Source organism: Grosmannia clavigera, assembly GCF_000143105.1.
Source record: "Grosmannia clavigera kw1407 unplaced genomic scaffold GCSC_161, whole genome shotgun sequence".
NCBI classification, from domain to species: Eukaryota; Fungi; Ascomycota; class Sordariomycetes; order Ophiostomatales; family Ophiostomataceae; genus Leptographium; species Leptographium clavigerum.
The window spans coordinates 326,342-351,148 of NW_014040778.1; the positions used below are offsets into that span (position 1 = coordinate 326,342).

The 24,807-nt window shown below is 52.5% G+C and overlaps 8 protein-coding genes across 8 annotated transcripts; 4 read left to right on the forward strand and 4 right to left on the reverse strand.

Annotated features, from left to right (window-relative positions):
• Positions 1–4,434: 4,434 nt before the first annotated feature.
• Positions 4,435–5,523, forward strand: CMQ_8246 (short chain dehydrogenase reductase; the record flags this gene model as incomplete). Its single annotated transcript, XM_014315787.1, has 3 exons — positions 4,435–4,446; positions 4,562–5,330; positions 5,390–5,523. 3 exons carry the CDS (start codon positions 4,435–4,437, stop codon positions 5,521–5,523), a joined length of 915 nt encoding a protein of 304 aa, XP_014171262.1.
• Positions 5,524–6,039: 516 nt separating this feature from the next.
• CMQ_8227 (FAD dependent oxidoreductase superfamily) lies at positions 6,040–10,367 on the forward strand (the record flags this gene model as incomplete). Its single annotated transcript, XM_014315768.1, has 5 exons — positions 6,040–6,204; positions 6,267–6,449; positions 6,496–7,436; positions 7,502–7,630; positions 8,474–10,367. The coding sequence occupies 5 exons, from the start codon at positions 6,040–6,042 to the stop codon at positions 10,365–10,367; spliced, it is 3,312 nt and encodes a 1,103-aa protein (XP_014171243.1).
• Positions 10,122–12,332, reverse strand: CMQ_8215 (major facilitator superfamily transporter multidrug resistance; the record flags this gene model as incomplete). Its single annotated transcript, XM_014315756.1, has 5 exons — positions 10,122–10,271; positions 10,750–11,499; positions 11,561–11,778; positions 11,841–12,209; positions 12,272–12,332. The coding sequence occupies 5 exons, from the start codon at positions 12,330–12,332 to the stop codon at positions 10,122–10,124; spliced, it is 1,548 nt and encodes a 515-aa protein (XP_014171231.1).
• A 2,789-nt stretch (positions 12,333–15,121) lies between these two features.
• Positions 15,122–16,081, reverse strand: CMQ_8174 (radical s-adenosyl methionine domain containing protein 2; the record flags this gene model as incomplete). The annotated part of the gene is made up of 1 exon (XM_014315715.1): positions 15,122–16,081. One exon carries the CDS (start codon positions 16,079–16,081, stop codon positions 15,122–15,124), a length of 960 nt encoding a protein of 319 aa, XP_014171190.1.
• Positions 16,082–16,824: 743 nt separating this feature from the next.
• Positions 16,825–17,582, forward strand: CMQ_8060 (uridine kinase; the record flags this gene model as incomplete). The annotated part of the gene is made up of 3 exons (XM_014315601.1): positions 16,825–16,858; positions 16,926–17,206; positions 17,502–17,582. The coding sequence occupies 3 exons, from the start codon at positions 16,825–16,827 to the stop codon at positions 17,580–17,582; spliced, it is 396 nt and encodes a 131-aa protein (XP_014171076.1).
• Positions 16,922–18,295, reverse strand: CMQ_8189 (adenylate cyclase; the record flags this gene model as incomplete). The annotated part of the gene is made up of 2 exons (XM_014315730.1): positions 16,922–17,076; positions 17,695–18,295. 2 exons carry the CDS (start codon positions 18,293–18,295, stop codon positions 16,922–16,924), a joined length of 756 nt encoding a protein of 251 aa, XP_014171205.1.
• A 2,174-nt stretch (positions 18,296–20,469) lies between these two features.
• Positions 20,470–23,126, forward strand: CMQ_8177 (capsule associated protein; the record flags this gene model as incomplete). The annotated part of the gene is made up of 3 exons (XM_014315718.1): positions 20,470–20,751; positions 20,811–21,023; positions 21,639–23,126. The coding sequence occupies 3 exons, from the start codon at positions 20,470–20,472 to the stop codon at positions 23,124–23,126; spliced, it is 1,983 nt and encodes a 660-aa protein (XP_014171193.1).
• Positions 23,127–23,260: 134 nt separating this feature from the next.
• On the reverse strand, positions 23,261–24,576 carry CMQ_8108 (polysaccharide export protein; the record flags this gene model as incomplete). The annotated part of the gene is made up of 3 exons (XM_014315649.1): positions 23,261–23,679; positions 23,742–23,967; positions 24,019–24,576. The coding sequence occupies 3 exons, from the start codon at positions 24,574–24,576 to the stop codon at positions 23,261–23,263; spliced, it is 1,203 nt and encodes a 400-aa protein (XP_014171124.1).
• Positions 24,577–24,807: the final 231 nt, after the last annotated feature.

The window sequence follows — 24,807 nt, forward strand, 5'->3', positions numbered from 1 at the left end:
AAATAACTCTGTTGGATGCCCAGCCAAGGCGGCGGGCGACGTCCGGTCGAGCCTCAAAGTATTCGCGAAACAACTCCCCCTGCTCCATAAAAACGTCCTCCTCTAGCAGACCGTAAAGGTACGCGGCGACGATGTTGAATTGGCGTATTGTCTAGCCAAACTGGGCTGACAACGCTACCAGCATGCGCTATGAATCTGCTTGGAAGGTTAAAGCGAAGGTATCGTTGTAATCCACTCTTTGTCTCTGCTAGAAGCCTCTGGCTACTAGCCTTGCCTTCTTTTTAATCTCCTCTCTGTTTATCCCCCTCTTTTGCTGAAGCACCCATCTGCTTGTGATGGTCTTCTGGTCTTGTGGACGGTTTACGAATTTGAAGACGTCCCTTTCAATCAGGTTGTCAAGTTCTTTATACATAGCCTCCCGCCAGAGACGTGAATTGGGGCCTGACAAGGCGTTATGAACAGAGGGTTTGTTGGGGTCTTCCGGCTTCTTGGTTTGATGCGCGCCGGGGAGGGTAACGGAGGAAGGTTTTGTCGTAGCAATATCGTCGTGGACTTCGAACGGGGTGCGTTCGTCTTGCGTTAGGATCGCGCATGCCATGCTCGAGGGCATGACTTCGCTCGGTTCCCATGGCACAGATGAGATGCACGAAGTTTGCCGAAATGGCTCGTCGAAATCCTCCAGATCGAAGGTATTTTCAGGGTCGTCAGGGAGCTCACCATACTCCCCCTCGACGTCGACGTCGGGTACTGGGACGATGACGTCGTACTCCAGCTCCGTCTCGTCGACCGTGATCTTTTTGCTGCGTCTCTAGACTCCCTTGGGCCATGATTTGATCAAGTCAGCATCGTCTACCATGTCCTCGAAGATGTGCACGTCCTTCGTGACGGTCACCTTCTGTCTGTCAATAAGCCAGACTCGGTACAGGTGCGTGCCTTCAAAACCTAGAAGCATGCCCTCTTCACCCCTTGCATCCAGCTTGCTGATGCCCTTCTGCTGAATCACCTGGTCTGGTATTCTGACGACTACCCTGCAGCCGACGGTGCGAAGATGAGAGACGTCGAGGACGAAGTCCTTTCGGCCGCTGTTGTAATGCTATTTGACGATAGGAACTTCTCCTCGACTGTTGGCCATATAATTGTGAATATAGGCCGCTAATTTGCTAATTTCAGGCCATAAGGCCAACGGGATTCTGCCTTGAAGATGCAGAAGTCTAGTGCGAATAACGATCTTTTTGACGGCTTTTTTTGCTCCTCCGTTTTCGGCTGCGTTGTATACTAGGCTTAGGATTAGCCTAATACCTCTAGGGGCGCAGTACCGTTCGAAGAAGGTAATGGAGATGTCTATGCCGTTGTCTAGATGAATTCGTAAGGGTAAATACCTTAATTCATTTGCGTTGCGTTCGATCACTGCCTTGATCGCGGCTGGTGCGTCTAACTTCTTCTTGTGCGTTAGTACCTCTAGCACTCTGGTAAATTCATCCTTGATTGCTGAAAAGTATCGCGTGCCGTCGAAAGCAGTGTGCTTGAAGGTGCCAAGGTCGATGTGGTACGCCTCTCCTAGCTTGGAGGCGCGAATCCCTCGCAGGTCCTTCGGCTTGAAGTGCTTAGCTTTGGCCCGCTCGCACGAGGTGCACGTCGGGTCAGTGTTTTCGGTGATGTGCTCTGGGAGCACCAGGCCTCCCTCGGCCTGCTTCATTGTCTCTTTAAGCGCCCTCCAGGACGGATGACCCAGTCTCTGGTGTATCAGGCGCAGTCTCTGGCGCTCGCTCAAAGACTGCGCGAAGCTTTTGGGTCGCCTGCGTCTGGGTTGCTCTCGGTCGGAGTCGAAAACGCGCTTGCCACGCTCACTGATGAATTCTCCCCCTGCGTGGGAGCTGCGTCGAATGGCTTCGTTTGGTGAATAGGGAGGCGAAAGCCTCGTGCACGAACATCGAGCTTGGCTATCAGCTGCTTTTTGGTACAGTACAGCTTTGGTCCCACCAGGAAATTGCCTTTGAGGTAAAACTGGAGGCCAGAAAAGATGTTGATAGGGAAGGAAGGAACAAAATAAACCTTCCCCAGCGTCACCTCGTGCTCTCCACCGTCTGGTTTGGCCAGACTCAGTGCCACCTGGCCGACGTGCAACGCGGCCACTAGGCCGCCGCCTATGATGAATCGTACTTGACTGGGTTGCAGGGTGCTAGGTACGAACTAGCTTGCATCGTTCGCCACGTGCATATCCCCACCGGTATCGAAGAGCTAGTCGTTCACCTTCTGGCCGTGGAAGAGGCCGTGAAACCCGACTTTGCCCACGATGGGCCAGGTGTTAGGGTCGGCCGTGATGCCTACACTGCGCGAAGTCTTCGCAGGCTTAATCTCTTCGTCGGTCTCGTCGTCTGTCAAGTCGAAGTCGCTAAGCGAAACGTCGTCATTGATCGTAATGCCTTGATCTGCATCAGGAGGGTTTTCGACGTAGAACATGCTCAACGAGCTTGTCTTTTTACCCTGATCTTTGGCTTCGACGTGGTGACTGTCAGAGGAGGGTCGGAGTTCTGGATGCTTTTTCCAGCAACGATCGACAGTATAACCCGTACGGTCACAGTAAGTGCATTTTAGAGTAAAGGCTGCCTTGCGCGCGCCCTGCTCCTTGTTTTTGTCACTGTCTTTTGTCTTCTCGTCTCCCTTATGACCCCCCGACCTGTCCTTGTTCTTGTCCTTGCCACCATCTTTGTGCTTGCTGACGGGGTTAACAGCCCTGTCCTTGCATCTTGTGGTAACGAAAAGCTTGGTGGCTTCGTAGACTTCGTCGCTGCCAAGCTTGGCGATCTTTAATCTCCACTAATCCATGATTTCTGCGTTTAACGCAGGGATACGCTTGCAAACGGCGCTTACCAAACAAAGAGCCTTGAGTTTGCCTAAAAGGGCGTCTGCGTAGGTCTCGTACCCACGGAAAACCTCTTCCATACGCTCAAACCACTCCTCGATCTTCTCGGTATCGCGCCATCGCAGGGTGTGCAGTTTGTGACTGAATTCGACTGCCAAATCCTCCGTGTGCGGTCGAAGGAGACGCTCCAGCTCTTGGTATCGCTCGAGGACTGAGTCCCCTTTGATCTGGCCTTAGAGCAACGTGCTGACTTGCATTTCTAGGGCGTATTTAATTTCGCCCTGCGCGTCATCCGTTAGATCGACGACGTCTTCAATTCGGGTTAATTTAATCAGGCCCAGCCCTCTCTTGAGAGCCTTGTCCTAGTCATCCCATTCCTCCGCCTTGGTCAGCTTGGGCACCTGCTTTGAACAGTGCTTGAAGAAGAGGTTCAAAGCCCTCTCTGACACGTTGATGCCTGCCATGCTGTTGACAGAAGTGCGTTTAGAACTAACGCGGGGAGTTTGTGGTCGTGACTCTGAACGAGATTGCTGAGGTTGCTGCTGAGGAGATTGCTTCTCAGATTAAAGCTCACTTTCGTGATCAGAAAAAATATTGAAAGATCGATCAGGTTTTTCACTGGGAGGCAGACTTTGTGCCCTGAACAGGCGTCTGACTGGCGTTCTTGAACGTGATAGACGTTCTCCCGAAGGTAGCACCACCGTTGTCGCTCTTGACGTTCCCGAAACCTGATCAAAATCGAAATGATCGTCTCTGGGGTCACCTTGATGAGGAAGATGCAGCTTCTCCAGGCCCTCAGTGACCTGCTCTGCTGAACCTCGATGAGAACGAGCTTGAAGCTCTGAAAAGATGCTGGATTGCCTTTCTGATTCGACAATCAGCTGCCTCCGATTTGGTGGTCTTGAAGAAGGTCTCTCCCAATATGGAAGCATGGAAAAAGAAGAAGATGCTGGATGCCAGCACCTAAAGTGAAGTATTATGGCCCCACGAAGCCCAGAATCAACCAAATGTCGGTTGGGAGACGCCGCGCGATGCTGACGATCTCTGAAATGATGCCCTAAGGCGAAAAATGAAGCCCGAAGGCTGAAAAGAGGTGCCCTGGGGCGAAAATTATCGTGAGATGACGCAAATCGCCGTGACAGACCCGGATACAAGACCCGGGCTCATAACCTGTCACAACTTAGCTAATGACAGGGGAAGGGGAAGGCACTGTATGGGTCTGCCTGCATGAAGGTGGTGATCTGCGTGTTGTACTAGGGAAGAAAAAGCTACATTACACTGATTCTGTGGCGCAGAGATTTCACTGGGGCTATTCACCACTTTTCTCTATTCTGGCCAATCAGAACGCGCAGGGCCAACCCTAGCCGGAAAACGCACAGTGTGCTCCATTCCCGCACTCAACAGTTAGCTATACGGGGTACTACTCCATACGACGTACTATGTAGCTAGCTCATCATTACATCACTCCATCCTTGTTTATTTCGTGTGTATTACTCGCGCTTTCCCCTCAGGTCACAGAAGCATGAAATTACGTCTATTACGCAAGTTAGTTTCCAATTGCCTTTAGAACCATGGGAAACGCCGTAAGCCAAGCTTTCCCGCCGACCCCGAAGTTCACGGAGGCAAACGTGGAAGATCTTTCAGGAAAGGCAAGTCATGCCGTTATCACACGGCTTTTGCGTTGGCTAACATGTGCAGGTCTATGTTGTGACTGGGGCAAACACTGGGCTGGGGAAAGAGGTCTCCCAGATCCTCTACTCCAAGAACGCAAAGGTCTATTTAGCTGCGCGATCTGAGGAAAAAGCCAAAGATGCGATTGCGGCCATACAAGCGGCAGCCCCGGACTCCAAAGGTGATCTCGTGTACCTTCACCTGGACCTTGCAGACTTGACCACGATAAAGGCGTCGGCGAACGAATTCCTGTCTAAAGAGGCAAAGCTTCACGTTCTGTTCAACAATGCTGGCGTCATGACGCCACCCCAAGGCTCCAAGACCGCCCAGGGATACGAAATGCAGCTGGGCACGAACAATCTAGGGCACTTTCTGTTCACGAAGTTGCTGACACCGACGCTGGTGACCACCGCAAAGACCGAGCCTGCTAACACCGTCCGTGTTGTCTGGGTCTCCTCATCGGCGGCCGAACTGGGAAGCCACAATCCGGGCGGCGTGGACATGAGCAATTTGGACTACCATGACGACAAGGGTGCGATCCTCAAGTACGGCATCAGCAAGGCGGGCAACTTCTTGCAAGCTACCGAGCTCGCCCGCCGCTACGGCAGCGACGGTGTCGTCAGCGTGGCGCTCAACCCCGGCAACCTTGGCACGGATCTGAGCCGCCATGTTGGCATCCTGCAGATGGCCGTAATTAAGCTGCTTGTCCACCCTCCGATCCTAGGGGCGTACACGGAGCTGTTCGCAGCATTCTCGCCAGAGGTCACAGTCGACAGCGTAAAGAAGGACAACTGGGGTAAGTCGGGAAGAAGCGTGGCCAGACACGATGTAAAAGCCAGACTAACAGTGACACAGTCGTGCCGTGGGGTCGTTTCGCGCCTATGCGAGAGGACATCGATGCGGCCTCAAGGCCTACGAGCGAGGGCGGAACCGGCTTGGCTGAGAAATGGTGGCAGTGGAACGAGGAGCAAGTCAAGCCTTACGTGTAAAGTTTTACGTGCATGTCAGACCGTAAGGACGCAAAGGACAATTTAGGGATATTTTCGTTATAGGTAGACATTTGGTTGTATCGTAAACGGTTTACAACGTCTTAACGAGCCTTGATAAGAAAGCCGATAGTAGCCATAACGGCTCTGAAGTTAGTAATTGGGCAGTCTGGTCGAAATGAAGTTGGCATACAGACAAGGCGTCTCCATCGGTGCCCTATCTTCGGCCATGTGGAGTCGAGCGGTATGTTATCGTCGGAAGTATGCAGCTAGTCCGATCCGGATGCCGCCACTTGGCTGATATAGGAAATAAACGCAAACGCCAGCACCGGCGACGGCTGTCTGCTACGCTTATCGGTCTTGGGTCGGCTGGCTTCACGCTTCAATATCTTGGGGTCTCCGTCACGCTTGACAGTGACTGACACCCTCTTTGTTGGACTGCTCGGTTATATAGCCATTTCCGACCCATTTCCGTGCCCTTATTGTTCATCGTTGGCTATCTCCGATTGACAAGAAAACATGGGAGGAGGCTCAGGTGCGAGTAAGCCACGCTTCGGCTTCCCCAAGGCGACTGGCTCGTCTATGTCATACTGGCTTCTCAGTGCCCAGGGTGACCAGCTTCTTGACTACCGAACGACGGACACTCTGCCGGAGACAGCGGATATTGTCATTATTGGTTCGGGTGTAGGCTTTCCGGTCCCACCGGGCAAAGCTTACCGACTTTTTTGCTGACACAATACATTTAGATGACAGGAACGCTTACGGCAAAACACTGTCTGGACACCTGGCCGAACAAGAAGATCGTCGTGCTCGAGGCCCGGAAATTCTGCTCTGGTGCCACCGGCCGTAACGCTGGACATTGCAAGCCGGACAGATGGCGGGGCTTCCGTGATTACGAGGAGCGATTTGGGAAAGACGAGGCCCTAAAGGTGAGTCCGCTAGCCTCGGTTTGGGACGCGTTCTAACGGGCAGCAGATCCTCGACAATGAACACCGCACCTGGTCTGCCCTGGTGGACTACGCCCGCACCAACCAGGTCGACTGTGATCTCTGGGTTGGCGACACGCTGGACGTCCCAACGACCGCAGAGGATGCCCGCCAGGCCAAGCAGTGCTTTGATGTCTACCGGGCTGCCGGTGGGTCGGCGGACCTCGTCAAGGTCATCGACGATCCCCAAGAGGCTGTGTCGGTCACCCGCATCGCCTCTGCTCTGGCCTGCTACGCCTATCCGGTGTCGACGCTGAATCCCTGGAAGCTGACTGCACACGTGATGCGGGCCAACCTCGAGCGAGGCGTCCATCTGCAGACGCATACGCCCGTCGTCTGTGTCCGGGCTGCACACGGCTCCTCTGCCTCGGAAGCACGCTGGATCGTGGACACGCCGCGCGGCAGCATCGCCTGTCCGACCGTGGTCCACGCCACCAACGGGTATAGCTCTGCCCTGGAGCCATCGTTGCGCGGCCTGATCACGCCGCAGCCGCACATGTGCGACAAGGTCGTGGCGCCAGCACCGACATTCCAGGGCTCGCATCGGCTGGACCACTCGTACAGCGTCCTCGTCGGCGGCGATGGCGGCTTTTTCAGCATCAACCCGCGACGGTCCATCCCCGACGGCGGCCCGGAGGAAACGGTGGTGCTGTTCGGTGGCGACAACCCCGGCCAGGCGGCACTGCAGGCCTGGCTTGACGCGAATCCGGAGCACTGCGTGGACGACAGCCTGCTGGGCTTTCCAGCGGTCTCGGCCGCCGTGCGTGCGTTTGCCGAGTCGCAGTTTCAAGGCTGGACAGACGGCGCACGTCCGGCCAAGTATGACCGCAGCTGGAGCGGCATCATGGGTGTCACCGCCGACGGAATGCCGTTTGTGGGAGAGCTCCCGGGCCTTCCGGGCCAATGGATCTGTGCCGGCCACAACGGACAGTAGGTGCCCTTTCTGTGTACTACCGATCTTGCATACCCCAACACGATGTGCTGACAACGTCCAGCGGCATGGCCTGCATCTTCACGGCGGCACCAGGCCTCGTCGAGCTCATGGCTGGTCGGTCCTGGGCCGAGACACAGCTGCCGGCCCCCTTTCAGATCACGACCGCACGACTATCGCATTTGGCACAGGAGTTTGCGGCAGGCAGGGCATTTCCTGTTCTGTAGTCATCGTGCCCTGGTTCTTTCTTCACTGAGTGATATATATAGTCAAAGAGAGGCATATTATTAACTTATTTATTCGTTGTAACGTCGCTGATCAAGGGCTTCATCCCCAAGAACGAACACACCTGACAGAGGAGGCAGGGTTGTCATGGGCAGGTTTACCCCCTCCTCTGGTCTATCTAGGTGAATTTTTCGGTGCTTCTAACGCCCTCCAGGTGACGCAGTACTCGCCGTGTTCCTATGGCCCTGAAAGAGAGACATAAAAGGCGAGGAAAGAACTGCTCCGCAACGGGAACGTTGAGCGAGACCTGTCACGTGCCACCAGCCGCTTCTCTTGTATGATGACTAATCATACACTCAACACGCTGGATAAAATTATGGGTCTACACGAGATGAACATATCATCTTCAGGAGTACTTTGTTACTGTGCAATTCATCCCTACCACGATGCCGTCTCCCGGGCGCGTAACACCATTCCACGTTGAGCTAGGAACGCCAGAGGATCGAATAAAGAGGCTGAAAAAGGAAATAGAGGAGCTGAGACGCGTCAAAGATGAGGAAAGCCGGGCCAGAGAGGAGGAACGCCGGGCCAAAGAGGAGCTACAACAGAGAATAGCGCCGTTGCCGTTTCTAGGCTTTTTCCAACACATGGAAGAAGCTGTCTTCTCGACGTTTCTGGTAGAACCCGACCGGTCTAAAGTGGCATCGAGAAGCACCACAGATGTCAGTGGGAAGATGTATCCGCGTTCGCTGCGGCCTTGGGACGACTTTCCGGCGAAGCACACAGAAGCTTTTCACAGCGTCTAGATCAGCCTTGGCGAGCAGGCTCTATTTACGAGCCCTTTTGAGATCGAATCGATTCGCAAAAGCGTGATTCCTAGAACGGGCATTGCCGACGAACAGGGCCTTCGTCCGTTCATTCACACTGCTATTGAGGCGCCTGCTACTGCCATTCTGAAAGCCCACTTCAAGATTCTGCAGCCCGACAAGGACCTGATGATCGAGTTTATGAGCAGTGCCTATGGCCGATTACCGCAGAGCGAACCGCCTTCGAAAAAGGCTTCGCCGGTAAAGGACGTGATGCCCAACCGATGGGCATTTCTGGTTGATGCTGACCCTTCCAACGACCTCACTACCGCCATCCTCGTGGGTGAATACAAAGCTCCTCACAAGCTCAAAGCAGCGACATTGCACAACGTAATGTCCAGAAGGCCAGGGGACACATTCTTCCCCCAGGCGATCCGAACGAAGCTACCAGAAGAGCAGTTGGCCCCGGCAGAACAGCCCACAAGGACCGGAAGCAATGCCAGTAGCTACAGGGTGCCGGGTCATGTGTTGGTTGCTCAAGTACTTTGCCAGGCGTACCACTACATCATTGGCTCGGGCTGTGAGTATGGCTACGTGTCGTCGGGGGACAGTCTTGTGTTTCTGCGTGTCCTGGCCGATGCACCGGAGACGCTGTACTACCACTCGGTTCGGTTTTCTGTCCCCCCGATCTTGAAACCGGACGAGCGCCGCCGACAGAATGCTGGTCTCCGATCTGGCTCCGAAACAGCGGTGGCACATATCGTCAGCCTGTGTCTATGGGCCGCCGAGACAACGCCGCGGCCGCTGGGCTGGATCGATACTGTCAGGAAAAACGCGCCACGCTGGCCGGCCAGCAAGGTCAAAACTGACAGCTCGCAACCAAGACCTTTTGGAAGTCCAGACGATAAAGGCAGTGGGGGCGGTGGTGGTGGTGGCGATACGGATGAAGCTGGTCCTCGCGATCCACCACGGCTACCCTTGCCGTCTGGTCCCCTGAAGCGCGGACGCTCGCCGACGCGACGGGAACCACCCAGCGGGGGCGGAATGACGGCCTTGGCAGCAGCGCCATCTAAGCCATACGGTTCCTTTGTCGAGGAACCGCCCAGATTGCCGTACTGCACACAGGCCTGTCTGCGCGGCCTTACGCACGGGCTGCCCCTGGATAGCAGCTGCCCCAACGTGGCACTGCACCGGAAAGCGCACAGACACGGCAGCAAGGCGATGCGGAGGCGCTCGCTGTCTATGGACGGCCACCCGTTGACGGCAGCCTCGTTGGCCTCGCTCGTGGTGGCTCAGATAGCCGCCAACGTGGACAAGGACTGCGAGTGTCTGGACAAGAGAGGCATGTACGGCCGCTTCGGGGTTCTCTTCAAGATCGCCGCGACCGGGTACGGCTACACGTTTGTGGGCAAGAGTGTGGAAGCGGCCGACTACGAAGTCCTGGAGCGGGAAGCCCATGTGTACAATGCCGTTCCCGATCTGCAGGGTCGTCTCATCCCCGTCTTCCTGGGCGTGGTCGAGCTGGCTCGGCCCATTCCGCTGCGCACCTTTATTGACGTGTCGCATATGCTGCTCATGTCGTATGCTGGCCCTAGTCTCTACGCGAGACATCTCCTGCCCCGGAACGTGGACATGGATGCAGAGGCAGACCGCTCAATGCGAGAGCTCGAGATTGCCGGGGTCTACAACGATGATAGGCGCGATTGCAACCTTGCCTGGAACGAGGAGGTGCGCCGTGTCATGCATCTTGATTTCGACCGGGCCTGGCTTCATTCCCCCCCCAAGCCCACGCCTCCTTCGCCGCTGCTGGTGAAGACAGAATGGACCGCCGAGTTTGGTGATGACGATAGTGACAGCCGCGCGATGAAGCGCACGCGAACAACGGACGCAGACACGTAAAAGAGCATGCCGTAAGTTGATGTCAGTAAGAGCATTCCTTGGCCTCCATATACTTGATACGACCATAATCGCCATACAACACATAATAAGGTTTGTAATTTGTATAACTTCCTCCTGTCCATAGCCTTCCGTACATCCGTTCTTGCTTGAGCAATGTCTAGTCTGTTTCTATTCTAACCTATCCATTCTGTTTATCATCTCTTCATGCGATTTCCGATATTATGCAATGCCAACTTCTTGTGTCCCTGGCGCAAAATGGCCTGTTCTACGTCTATACTTTTAATTCCGTCCAACTGCCACAAGCTTCGCCACTTCCAGTCTACTCTTCCTCTTCCTCTTCTGCTAGCCCCTCATCCTCTGTCTCTTCCTCCTCGTCCGTCACCCAAAACGCCTGCACGGCGCCGCCCATCGCCACCAAAGCCAGGAACCACCAGCCCAGCGCATCTGACCCCATGCTGTCGCCCCAGCCAATCACGACGCCCAAGATGGCCGGTCCGATCGCACGGGCACCAGCTGCCGCTGTCTGCGCAACGCCGTTGACGAGACCCAGCGAGCCCGGCCAGGGTGCCGCCACCGTCAACAGGACAGCATTGCCGTTGAAGGCGAAGACGGCCGCCAGCGTCTTCATAGCTATTACTGCGGAAACACCTGCTAGCCGCACCCAGTGCGGCGCCTCTGGCAGTACGACCAGGTATGGCAGAAACACGTACACCAGCGGGAAGAGCACCATGCTGGCGCGCATGCAGAGAAGCGTGCCGTAGTGCTTGTCGACGGGAGTGAAGAGCACGACCATGAAAAAGATGGACAGAATACCGGAAGCGGCGATGAGGTTGGCCACGAGGGGCGCGTTGTAGCCGAGACCGCCACGCAGACCGAATGGAAGGCTGCTGCTCGGGTTTGGTCCGGTGGAGAGGAAGACGGGGAAGACCTGGTCGAAGCAGAACGAGTGCAGCGCCAAGCAGGCGTAGCTGACAACAATATGGCGCACCTGCGGGGACAGCAACACAGACAGCTTCGAGTGCGACGGGCCAGCCGTCTTCCAAGTCTCCAATGCGCTGTCGCTGTCCGGTCGAAGCAGAGGGCTCTGCTCGCTGGTGGGAGCACTGGGCTTGAGGACATTTTGTGGGAGAGTCTGGGATAAGCCTGCGTGAGCAACTGGCAGAGAAGGAACGTCATTGCTTGAGAAAACCTACCTCGTTCAGGAAAAAAAAGGCCGTAAAGAAGGACGTGGCGATCATGACTGCGATCACTAGGTTCGGCAGAGCATACGGATGCGAGGCCAGCCAAGCGAACCGGCCACCCCGACAGAGAGCCGGCACCTGAGTGCACGGCTCCACCAGATAGCCGCCGATGATGGGTCCGATCACCTGGCCGATCTGGTATGCGGTCTGGTTCCAGGCAAAAGCCCTTGCTGCCATCATTAGCCTCTGGGTGTGTCCGGTTGCGAGGATGTGACCGATTTTCGTGCCGTACCTTTGTTCTGACGGTCCCGGACAATGTCGCCGATGATGGCCCGGGTGATGACAACATTGCCGCTCAGAAGACCGGCTACCAGGCGGAAGACAAACAGGGCAGGTATCGACGTGCTGAGACCGAAGCCGAGCGTGCCGACAAAGACGCCCACCAGGCCGAAGAGCATGGTCGGCCGACGGCCGACGCGGTCGCTAAGACGACCCCATGCGATGTTGGTGCCGAATTGGGCAAAGGCATAGACGGAGAAGAGCAGGGTGACACGCTTCGTGGCCTCAATATCGCTCAGCGCCGGCGCAAGGAACTTGACCATGGGAAACAAATACGGCACAATGGAGTTCACCGCCAGCGGCTCCACAAGGCGAACGGCCACTGTTCCCCGAACTTGGTGTCAGCAGGCCATACGGCTTCGAGATCGAACGGCGGAGTCTTACGCAGAATGCTTAGCTGCTTCACCGGGAAGGCTTCTTTCTTGGCAGCTGCTGTGGTCTCCATCGCGGTCGGTTGGCAGCGTGGTCCAGTTGTGAAGGTTGGACATGAGTAGTTTTGGTTAGGGCCGTTGTTATCTTTTTCTGTTTCCGTTATCACTTCGCTTTAGCGGGTCCGCGAAACGATGCCATACCCGAATGGCGGAAGTCAAATTGGGATCGAGATATAGTACATATTTTGTGCCTTCACACTAAACAGTACTCAACCTGCTTTGGGCGTTTAATTTGCATTGCGGAGTATAAAGTGCTCTCGTTACATAATAAGCGCCATGTAAGCAAGTGTACTACTAGGTACCCCCAAGACATGCCGACGTGCGTAAAAATTCCTATAAGGCGGCTGAAGACATCCTGCGTCACACAGTATAAGTATCATCATTGCACAACGGCGCCCTCCGACGTCGTTTACAGTGCGAAAAGTAACGCTGTTCAAAGTAAGTAGCATTCTGGATAACTAAGAACCTTACTTTAGTAATAAGCTACACTCCGTCTATTCTTATTTTATCTCATTTCTAATTCTTTTTATTCTCATTTAATCTTGTATTCATTCAATCCTAACCTATTTCATCCTAATTATCCTGATTATTCAATACTCTCTCTAGTAAACATTCAGAAATGTATTGGATCAACCCCTTGCGATCCTTGCCTCCCCTCTTAGATCATCCCTCACTATCCACTTTGTCTTTGCCACTGTCCTCAGCCCTGACTGATGATACATTTGCTGCTTCAGAGCTTCATCTCAGGCTAAATGGTTTCGAAAAACGCCACTACAGAGCTTCACAGATACTGCGTGCGTTCTACGATCACCTAGAGCATGACGGGAAGCGTGTGTTGGCTGCCGATATTCGGCGATATAAAGAGGACGACACACAGCTGCTGCTTTTGGCAACCTACCTACTGGATGCTATCCTGAAGCCGTGTATGTGTGTATTCGACAGACCGTCTAGTACATCCTTCTAAGTTTTAATTAAAGTCAAACTTGCAGGTTGTGGACCCAGATACACTCCGTCTCTGCTTGCTGAGGATGCGGATGACGCCATTGTTTCGGGCATGACTACAATAGAGTCAACATCAGAATACGAGCAGGAAAACCTCAAGCGCGACTGTCTACGGCGAGACGGGCATCGCTGCGTATTCACGGGCCGCATTGATATGCACAGCTATGAACGGGCTGCGCTAGAAATACCACCCAATCCAAAAGTCGACATCACCCAGTGCGCACATATCATTCCCTTCGCACTGGGTGATTTCGACGGGTCTGATGCAACACAGACACGCAACAAAGCGATCATCTGGTGTGCCCTATATCGCTATTTCCCAGCCCCGCAAGACAAATTCGAACCAGCCAGCATCAACCAACGCGCGAACGCTGTCACGCTTACACTCTCTGCCCGTGCTTCTTTTGACGATTTTGGCATTGTGCTCTGGCCGTGTGGCATAGTACGTGCCTTCCTTTATGTGTGCAGCTTTTCTGTAGCATATTTCTGTACTAATTATCGTTTAACATTAAGAACAAGTACAAGGCGACTTGTTCCGAAGCCGTGATGCACAGCTCGACTACCCCCAAAGGCGGGTCACTTGTGATCACGCTTGACAGTCATGACGACAATGTCCCCATGCCAGACCCTGAATTTTTCAAGGTTCATTATATAGTTGCCCAGATCCTTCAAGTGAGTGGAATTGGGCAAGAGATGGAGGCTGATACCGGGATGTAAATAATCGGTTGAAAAGGTTTGGAAGGGCGGGAAGTAACGATGCCGATGAAAACCAGTCGAATTGAAATTAATAATTTTATTTTCGTCAAGTTTCAACTGATCGAATACGCACGGCGTAGTGCAAAATGCTTTTCGACTGAGAAAATAATGAGTCGGAAATTTGGCAGCCACTCGGGCAGACAGAAGGCCTGGATTGATCTCCGATTCTCACTTAAGACAGCAGAAAACATACCTTTAAAAGCCATGTAAGTGAGTTCCTAATTCAACGGAGATGTAGGCGCGTACCCAACTCACGGTAAGTGTTGCCTGTTTTTCTTTGAGAAGCATCGTGCCCACTACAGCTATTTTTTGCTTAAACGGTTTGCTATCGGCCAATGGCTGTACGTAACAGCGCACCTATTAGAACCCGAGCTGTGTCTATAAGATAGGCCCGAGGAGCGTTATCCCCTGCCTCTCCCATCGCATGCCCCTTAGGAGGCGAACAGAATCTTGTGGGAAACCCCTTTTAATGGCGACATCGGAAAGATTTAATAAACCGTATTTACAGCGTTTCAGTAGTCGGCTAACTTTCCGAAGGACGCCTCATTTACAGAACACAACATATACACCATACGCCATACGCCGTACAAGAATGCCCCTACTTGAAGGAGTGTTTGTGGCAGGCTAGGGAAAACGGGTCCAATCAAAGTCTGTTCTCGACGTACACCAGCTGGAAAGTGAGAGAATGTGACTTCGTACAGCATAAGCCAACAGGAGACACAACAGCTCCGCCTTGGGCTGCTAATGCGTCAGCCACGGGGCGGCTATGGTAAATTGGGTTTCAAGGTGCGATCGAACGTATAATTGAGATGGAGTTTGCATGTATTTCAAGCTCTTGTAGCTATGTCCTTTTAGACGAGGCCGACGCTTAGTTATACAATTCCATTTTTTGTGAGAGGATTTTCGTTCTGAAATGCAAGGACGACTTGGCGATACAATCTCAAGTTTTGTTCCGCGTGAGTCGGATACATCAAAGGCTGTACAACAATGTAATATAATTCTCTCTCCTTGTAGAATCCCCATGAAACCAATTTCAGACTTGTGTCTACCACTCCAACTCCTTGCTCTGACCCGAAGAACAGCTTTTCTTGGCCCAGTCATAGATCCCGCCTCTCTGCACAAATGATGCCTCATCCCAATATACACTCTCCAGTGCCTTCTGAACACCAACTTCGACAATTGGTTGGGAAGGTTTTCGTCCGTCACGGTCCAGAAATCGCAAGTATTCGTCGAGGATCAGGTAGCTCTTAGCCATCAGCCGGTTGGGCTCTGGCACCAGGCAGTGTTGGGCGCTGTGCCTCTGGCAGAAAAGGTCAAACTCCTCACCAGAGATGGTGAACTTGTGACCATTACGCAGCGTTTCGGTGGCCGAGTCGTTCTCGCCAGGCACGATGAGCACCTGAAAGCACTTCCAGCGGAAGGGCTGCAGCTTTTCTATGTGCTGGTTCATATCTTCTGTATGGTTGAGTTGGTTGACGACGGTGTTGAGCTTGAACTTGATGTGAAACTCTTGGCACCAGGCCGCGATTTCGTACAGCTTCTGGACTTGATCGCCTGACCCGCGGCCGATCTCAATATTGGTAACCTCATTGAAGGAGTCGCAGCTGACGGCAAGGATGTCAATGAAAAAGCCATACTTTTGCAGAAAGTTACGCTGGACCTTGCTTCCGTTTGTGACGATGGAGACCGACTCGAGACTCAGCGTCTCCTTGCAGAACACGATCATGTCTCCCAGAAGCTTGGGATACAGGAATGGTTCACCGCCGGCAAAGTTGATCTTGCGCATGCCGGCCTGTTTGAGAAGCCGGAGACCTTCCTTGGACCGGTCTGTCGTCTCCACATGGGACGTGGTCGCCGTGTGAAAGCAAAAGCCGCAGACTTTATTGCACTTTCTGGTAAAGTGGTAGTTGACCGAGATGGGCACTTTGCCGCGGGGACGTTGAAGGATGGCGAGGATGAGGGCCACAAGGCCAGCAAAGGCAAGAAAAAGTACGGATACAAACATGTCAAAGACCGCTGTTCTCGACGATAGTTTGGCTAGAAGAGATTGTGCAGAGGGTGAAAGAAGAGAGAATCTATAATCTGGGAGGACATAAAGAAGAAAATGAACGTCCCTATGATTCTAAAGGGAATAGCCTGGCGGTAAGATAGAGGAAAACCGGCTGGTTAGCCGATCTGCACCCTGTTGTCTTTGCTATACTACCCAGTCACCCGATGGCCAAATGCGAGAGAGAATACAGCATGGGTGTATTGTTGTGGTTGGGTATTTCCGAAGTATGCCCACGTGTATTAACTACAAGGCTAGAAAAAATGCTAGTAGCACTAGATAATATTGTTTTAGATTGATTTAATTGTACTTTGCCTTTTATCTTAAGTTCTAATATATTTATTTTTAGTATATCATATACATAAAATTTGCTATAAAGTGAATAAAAGCAATTTTAGCAAGTAAAAGTGATTATGCATTAGTACTGCTATACTACGATTTAAGTACTAATATCGTATATGTACTACTTTATACTTGTTTGCTACCCTTATTAAAGTCCCTACTATGTAGGTAGGCTTAGGCACCGTACGCTATAGGGTATATATATATTCCTATATTACGCTTCAAGACCTTATCTTTAGCCTGTTTCAGCCTAGTTTGTTCGACAAAACAAGTTATATCAAGAGATTTCTTTTTTCTCTGGACGTATTTGTCTACGGCAGACTGAAAGGAAACTAGAACCAGCATCTTTAAGCGTCGAAATGGAACGGACAACATCTGTGATATTTATCATCGGTGAGCCAAACTGGAGTCATAGCCTCATGATGGCTACATATTACTAACGAATATCGGTTGATATTAGGCGCCCCTGGCGCTGGAAAGGGTACCCTGTGCAAGAATCTGGCCAGAGATTTCGGCCTCAAACACGTTTCTGTTGGAGATGTGCTGCGAAAAGCCGTTCTGGAGCCAGACGTCGACAACACCATTCTGAAATATGTCCAGACTTCCGAACTCTTACCGACAGAGCTGCTGTTCTCAGTCCTGAATCCGCATCTACTCTCCGGAAAGGAAGGACATGCCCACATAATTCTCCTGGATGGGTTCCCTCGCCAGTTGGATCAAGCAAGATCCTTTGAAGAAGAAGTCAGTAACGTTTCTCGCACTGCCAGTCTCTCACTACTGCTGACAACCCCAAGTTTGGATTTCCGCGGCTGGTCTTATTTTTTGACTGCCCCGCAGAGCTGGCTGAGAGCCGTGTTGTCAAGCGTCTGGTTGGCCGAGACGGCGATAATGACGAAACGTTTAGAAAACGATACAAGGAGTTTTCTGAGCTACATCCATCCGTGGTTGAATACTACCGCCGCCAGGATAAGCTTGTCGAGGTGAGTCTCTGGAGACACAAGGCAGCGCATTTGTGCAGACTCTTACAAAGAAGCAGATAGACACGAGCGGGACCACGGACACCTCTTACGAAAAGCTGCTGAATATTTTGAAGACGAGACACGAATGGAAGCCTTAAACACCATAATATGTGTCAGATGTCTATCGGTCTCGTGTTAGGTAGCACTACTTTAATCTGTTCTCCTTTTTTAGTTTCTCGAAATACGCCGTCAGCTTGCCTTTGGGCTCACCCGGTGCAAACGCCCATGAGTATGTCCTCATGAAATCCACGATTCGCTCGTCCATCTGTTGCATGACCTGTGCCTTGCGCTTCTCGTGGGCCGCTTCACTTTCCTCATCTATGTCGAACGTGAGAGTGTGCTGCAGTTCCACCTCGCCGACCTCGTGGCCGAAATCCATGCTATCGAGCACGATCTGAAAGTCGCTATTGGCCGTCCAGGCCCGACGCCGGGTTTCAAACTCTGCCAAGGGCAGCAGGCCAAAGTTTTCAGATTCCTTGGTTTCTGCTAGATCCCAACCGGTGATGTGTCGGACACGGTCTGCAATGTCTTGAGCGCCGTAGAATTCTTCGAATCGGGAATTTAGGAAACCGCCGCCTTTGCTGATCTTGGCCTGCCAGACACCATTGCGAAGCCGCACCCAGGCGCCAGCTGCAGAAAGAATATTGTCATGGTCGTAGTAGGTGTCGTGGATCGTCTGCATGGGAAGCTGTCGAAGGTTCTGGAACGAGGGGACGCCGCCGTGCTGCGTCAGCTCGGACACTGCCAGGCCGCGAAACTTTCTCTCGACTTCCAAAATATTTGAGCGGCGCAGGGACCGGTGCAAAGCCATGCTCTGGAAGCTGCTGCACGTCAGAAATACCATGCATAAATACGTCGTATGAATATCACGCTTACAGAATCGTCGCGACCGTGTCTTAGATCGTGAGTGGATATGTGGTGACCCTTTTGCACGTGGTGACTTGGATCTTTGCTCTAACAAGCTGGCTATTTTGCAGCGTGAAATTTGAATGGGACAGTTGAAAACAACGGAAACAAACGACGCGGTGCGCCTGGTTCTACTGTGTTCCTGGCAGGTCAGGCACCTAGGCTTGGTCTTTATCTGTTGAATGAACTAGGCCAAAATGGGCTGGAGGTAGGGTTATGTGGAGCAGGATGGGAAGATATACTTATACTACGGAGTACTACTAACTATTGCTAGTACTAGTACGGAGTATATACTAACGTACGGAGTACTTTGTAGCATTGTAATACTAGCACGGGTAAATACTAGGCAGCCGCTATTTATACGCTAGTATTTTAAATAGCTGTAATGGTGTGGTGATGAATCTGAATGAATATCCTCTATCTAGCTATCTAGCGATGCGGGCTGGCTATGACTAGGTGGCAAGTGTGGGTATGGGTGCCCACGTGACAATAGCAGCGATTAACACCAGCAGGAAGTATAGCAAACAGATACTGCGAATGCACGGTGGCCTATTCCACTACGAAGTAGGAACGGAATACTCCGTTTACCGCCTCTCCTGCCCCTCCCTCTCAGCTAGTTTGCCCCTCTCTTCCCGCGTGTTTCTCTCTTCTCGATCAGTCCGCCTTGTAGCTATGAAAGCGGCGCCTGGCGGCTTCTACGCTTGTAATGCGCATGCAAGCCCTCGTTACCTTATCCTAGTGCTGTTGATACTAGGCTAGCCCTGGGCCACCGCCACCGTGGTGCCTGTACTAGTGCTATCGGTACATTATATTCACCTCGCCAGCTGCTGGCCCTGAAATAGGCGGTACAATGGGTTATTAACGCCTCTTGCTCTGCCTTTCAAGCGGAATTTGCCTCTGCGTTGTCGGGGTCTTTGTTGGCTTATACAAGGTGGACCGGTATATCTGTGTTATATACGGTGTACGGAGTACGCAGCGTACAAAAATAGCAGCTGCCTGATTACTAGTACTCCGTACTAGTGTACTAGGTTGCCAGCCCTGCCAACAGCGTACCGCGCCTATGCCTACCTAATCACTCCGTATGCACGACGGCATATGTCGAAAGTACAGAATACCTAACAATAACAGTACATATGCTTACGGAGCACTAGGCACCTATACTTCGCTGCTATTTGCTGAACTATAATTCAGTTTCTACTGCCTAAAGACGCAGCCCGCTTGCAAGCTCGGCTGTAACAAGGTGACATATGTTTCGTTCTGTCTGCCGAGGCGACCGCTATAAAAGTGGTCAAAAGCAGGGAATAATCTCCTGTTACGAGGACCTCTGTTGGTTTCATGGCGAGACATAAAATCAGACTGAGATAAGCTCGAAGCCGTTATGAGAGGTGGGAATACGGTTTCAGTGGAGACTGTAAACAATGCAGGACACTAGGAAACGCGCTACGACACTAAAAACCAACAATGCCCCGCCAAATCTAGCCCTGTAAACGTGGAGCTATCTTAATACTTGTCGCAGCCCAAAAAACCGGAACTACTTATTTATTTCTACGGAGTATTCCATGTTGTCCTCCTACAATAGGCGCCTAATAAATGGAAGTTTAGGCATCCATTATTCTTCTTTTGCAATGCTATCCTCAGCAGAAACTCCCCAGCCTCCATATAAGAAGTAGCAAGCCAAGATGGCTAACCTGGATGGTGTAACGGCCTTTGCAAACGGACTTTGTTGATCCAACTATGTACAGATGGAGCAACACATCACAGAAAGTGTATTTTGTGGCGGAGCACCTCGTCCAACCGTCTTGTGTACTTTTTATGCATGACGAGGTAGGATGAAAATGCTGCAAAGTAAAGGGTGATCACTGGCGGGGGTTTTGTCGAAAATCAGCGAAACACGACAAAAGAAACAATGTCTCACCGAGAGAGGCGAAGTTAGCATTTGCGTACAAAGAGACTGCAACAGGCCGACGGCAGGCTTTCAGCATGCCAGCTCTTGTCGACTCTCCTTTTGGAACCTGAGATGCGATAATCCTGGAACCATAAGCCAGGATGAAGACTTCCGAGAGTCCTTACCAGAACACAATGCAGGGACCCAACCTCGCCGAGATCGGCCTCGCCACTGGACCGGCAGGTGCCACCCTTCTCTTCAGTATCCTCGCGCAGCGCCTCGCCTCACGACCGTCCGAGCTCTGGTCAGAAGCACTCTGCTGGACAGCAATCGGGGCTGCGGCTCGATGCTCTAATCGAAGGAAAACCAGTCCGCTTTCTGCCGTTCGACCAGCACCGAAAACCCTCTGGGTTTCTGCCGTGGGAATCTGCATGGCCAGCCTCTACAAGACGGAGCTGGGCGTGATTGGGTTTTTCGTAGGTGACTTCCAAACTGGGCCGTCTTTCGCTGCTTTACCAGGCGCTAACAGACGCAGCCAGCGTTGGCACTGCTGGTTCTTCTTTCCGAGCAGCGCATTGCATCGGAACTCTGCACATCGATAAAATCCGACTCCAAATTCTCGGCCGTTATCAAGTCGACATGGGGCACATTGCTTCTGTCTGTCGTTTTTGTCGGCACGCTCGTCAATTGGGACTTCCGACACTCCATATTATCTCTGTTCCCAGTCTTTGCTCTGCTGCCAGTCTACGTTGCCTTTACTTCGAGAACCGATAGGAGCTCCCGGATATCTAGCTGGCTTCCACCGTTACTGTCCGAAAACGCTGTCTGTCCCCTCGCAATACGCGTTGTGGCACTGCTACTTATTACCCTCGGATTTGAGTCCCTCATTTTTGGATTCCCTCAATGCGAAATTTTCCCCACGTTAGGATTAGGAACCACAAAAGCTCTCTCCTGGGCCTTTCTCTTCTTTACTGTATGTGTGCAGTTGCGACTTTTCTTACAGCTGACAATATGAACTGACCTCTTCCTTCAGACTCAGCTCACTTCCTGGAGAATAGCTATAGCAATTCAAACTTTCAGCCTCTTATCGACGATCGACCCTTTCAAACAGACCTCCGACTTTCAAGCCCTCACACATGTCGCTGTTTCATTTCTGTCCCTTCTTCAAGTCATATTTCTGCTTCCTCTAAAGGCGAAAGGAAAGCCGATTCTCTGCATCTTCAGCCTCGTCTTTCTTGCACCCTACCTGTCCTATATTTTCGCTTTGCGTTATCCGCAATCTATGCTTCGCAATCATGAGCACCCGATCCAAGTTCTCATGCGAAACGCCAATACAGCCTTTGAACATATGATCAATAATCAGTCTCAGAGCTACACGGACGCCCGTGATGAGTATCGACGCCGGTACAATGCAGAGCCCCCTCCTGGTTTTGAGGCTTGGTATGAGTTTGCCGAGTCTCACCAATCGCCGATCATCGATGAGTTCGACACCCTCAACGAGCGTATAGCGCCTTTTTGGAGACTGAGTGGCAGAGAAATACAGGGAATAATCAGTCGTGCACAGGATCAACCAGGCGGCGAGCTGTGGTCATGCAACTTCAATGGCCATCGGGCCTTCCTCCAGTGCACCCATCCACACCGGACATTCGATAGGCACCTGCAACTTCTTTTCAACACGCTATTAGGGAACCTGCTCCACGTTCTTCCAGATGTCACGTTCCTTGTCAACCACATCGACGAACCGAGAGTCTTGCTGCCTCGGATAAACCATAACAGCCCCGACATGTCATCCTTCAATACGACCAACATGTCGAGACGTCCGGTGTGGGATGCCCTGACCGCGTTTTGCAGCACTTGGGAGCCGAGGCGGATGGACGGTACTAAGTCATCCATAGATACTTTTGGACTACCATTTGTCACCAATGCAAAATCAGCCCTGGATCTGTGTCGCCACCCCGAATACAAACACATACACGGCCTCACGGTGAGCCCCATGTCCTTCAATCTGATCGAGGGCCTTGTTCCTGTTCTGTCGACTGGCTCACTGTCCACCATGGGCGACATCTTGTATCCGAGCCCGGCGTACATCGAGCCTGAGTTCCGCTACGACGAGGAGCACGATATCGCCTGGGAGGACAAGCGCAACAATCTATACTGGGCCGGCTCGACTACAGGAGGATTTGCGGCTGATGGACAGCGTGGCCAATGGCAAAAGTACCACCGACAGCGTTTCGTTAGTCTCGCCCAGAATTTGGGCGATCACGATCACGAGTACCTACACGAGACAGCTGGTGATGGCGATAGTGGCACAGTCAGCCGACTTCGGTCATCCTTCTTCAACGGCCGTCTTTTTGACGTCGGCTTCACGCGCATCTTCCAGTGTGCGCGCACAGCTTGTCGTGACCAGCGGATGCACTTTGGCCTCCGGCCCTGGGCAGACAAGGATGCTGCGCTCCAGTCGCGGCTTGCGTTTGATCTCGACGGAAACGGCATCAGCGGCCGCTACTACAAGCTTCTGGCATCGCGATCAGCGCCGCTAAAACAGACGCTATTGCGCGAGTGGCACGACGACCGGCTGGTTCCGTGGGTCCACTACTTTCCCGTCAGCCAAACCTTGCGTGAGCTGCCCGAGCTTGTGTCTTACCTCACGTCGAGCCCCGGTGGCGCTGGACAAAAAGCCGCCCAGGCTGTTGCAGACAACGGTTGCAAATGGTTTCGTAGGGCATTTCGGGAAGTTGATATGACCATCTATACTTATCGCCTGCTTCTGGAACTGGCACGGCTGCAGGACCCACAGAGACCGGCAGGGGAAGTGCACCTGGTTGTCCAGAAAGATGAACAGAAGCAGTGAAGCATTTTGTATCTTTACTAAGTGTCACGAAATTAAGTTCGCGTTTCGATATGTAATCTGGAATAAACCCAAAGTCGGATTTCTATGTATCTCGCCTTCAAGTCCTCTTGCAAACGACAATCATTCCCGGCCTATTACCGATGGCCCCAGCCATTCTCCACCAACACCTGCATCTCGTCAATAAGGCAGAAGGCTCCGCCTTCTGTGTTGTTTACATCGAGTTCTTTCCACTGGCGTACATGTCTGCCTATACTGCTATCATGCATCCACGGCGTTGTCAGCCAGCGGAGAAGACAATTCTTCCACAGGCCTGTGACGATCGAACGGCTCGACACCCAGGATTGGCTTGCAGAGTGAACCGCCTTGTACGCAGACGTATCGTACCCAACACGTACATTCGGATTGAGCCAGATGCCTTTGCTGTCGGACAGCCTGTTGTCTGCGTGTATCAAGCAGCATTCGGAACCCTCCAGGTGCTTAGTGGCAAGGCTGTCGGCAATACCACGAAAGGTCAGTGGCACCTCGTCGTAGAATGGCGCTGCATCCATGGCCACTTAGCCGGCGGTCCTGTCAGCACCTGATTCTAAGCCGCAATGCGCCAAAGACCACACATACCTATCCCGTTCCAGCAGCTGGTGACTGGCACCGGCTGGCTCTCGATCAAAGCTTTCCGCGAGGCACGCGACCGAAAATAGGGCCAGGTCTGCGTCAAGGCTCCGTGGCCATCGCTGTCTCGGAGAGCAAAGGTGTCGTAGAAGTTGGGCGGACTAGAAAAGTCGAGCGAGCATGCTGCCGCATAGTTGCCGCCTCGAGTCGAAAGCAGCGTGTAGACATCCGCCGTCTCCGAGGTCAGCCCCACTTTTAATAGCCCAAAAGAGACAGCAGTACATACCGTAAACGCGACGTCGCCTAGGAAGAGAATCTTGTCGAACCTGGCACCACTGTTCTCATACAGTGGCTGAAGCACAGTATTGCGTAGTCGGGCCAGGTATGGGATGCGGCGCAGCTCCACTTTGCCTTGGGGTGTTTTGATCCAGCCACTCCCGGTCGGCGACCTGCTGATCTCGTCGAGGTGGGTTGTATTATCGAGAATGACTCTCCGTGGAATATCTTTCTTCGCCAGCACCGAGTCCAGGTCGCCCAGCGCACTCTTCGTTCCATCCCAGCTGCCACTTTCAAAGATACTGAAAAAGACGTTGTTTCTGCCGAACGATTCGGCCAGCTCCACAACCGACTGCAGCCAGGATTCTCTCAGTATCTTCTCGCTGTTCCAGTGGAGGCTCGCAATGAATATTCTGTCAAGTCCCTGCGATTCCGTGCTGAAAGTGTCGTGCCGCAGCATCATGCGCCTGGCATGTATAGCCTCAAGCCCGTTCCATAGTATCGATAGCACGACTAGGACAGGCAAGAAGCGCCGAAATGTCTTGTAGAGAACACGCTCGATCTTCATGGTCAACTTCGAGCATAACGAAATCTGTCGGCAGAATGAAAGGATTCTACAGCAAGTTCTTGGAGCGGTAACAGGCCTGTCGCTGAATATGTCACCAGACAATGCTTGCCCGTTTGTCTTACCTGAGTGGGACCGGACCTGTCTGTTCTTCCGGGAAGTTCTTTCGAAGGCATTCAGAAAATAATTTTATACCACAGAACAAGGCACACGGGACCGAAACAAATTGGGCAA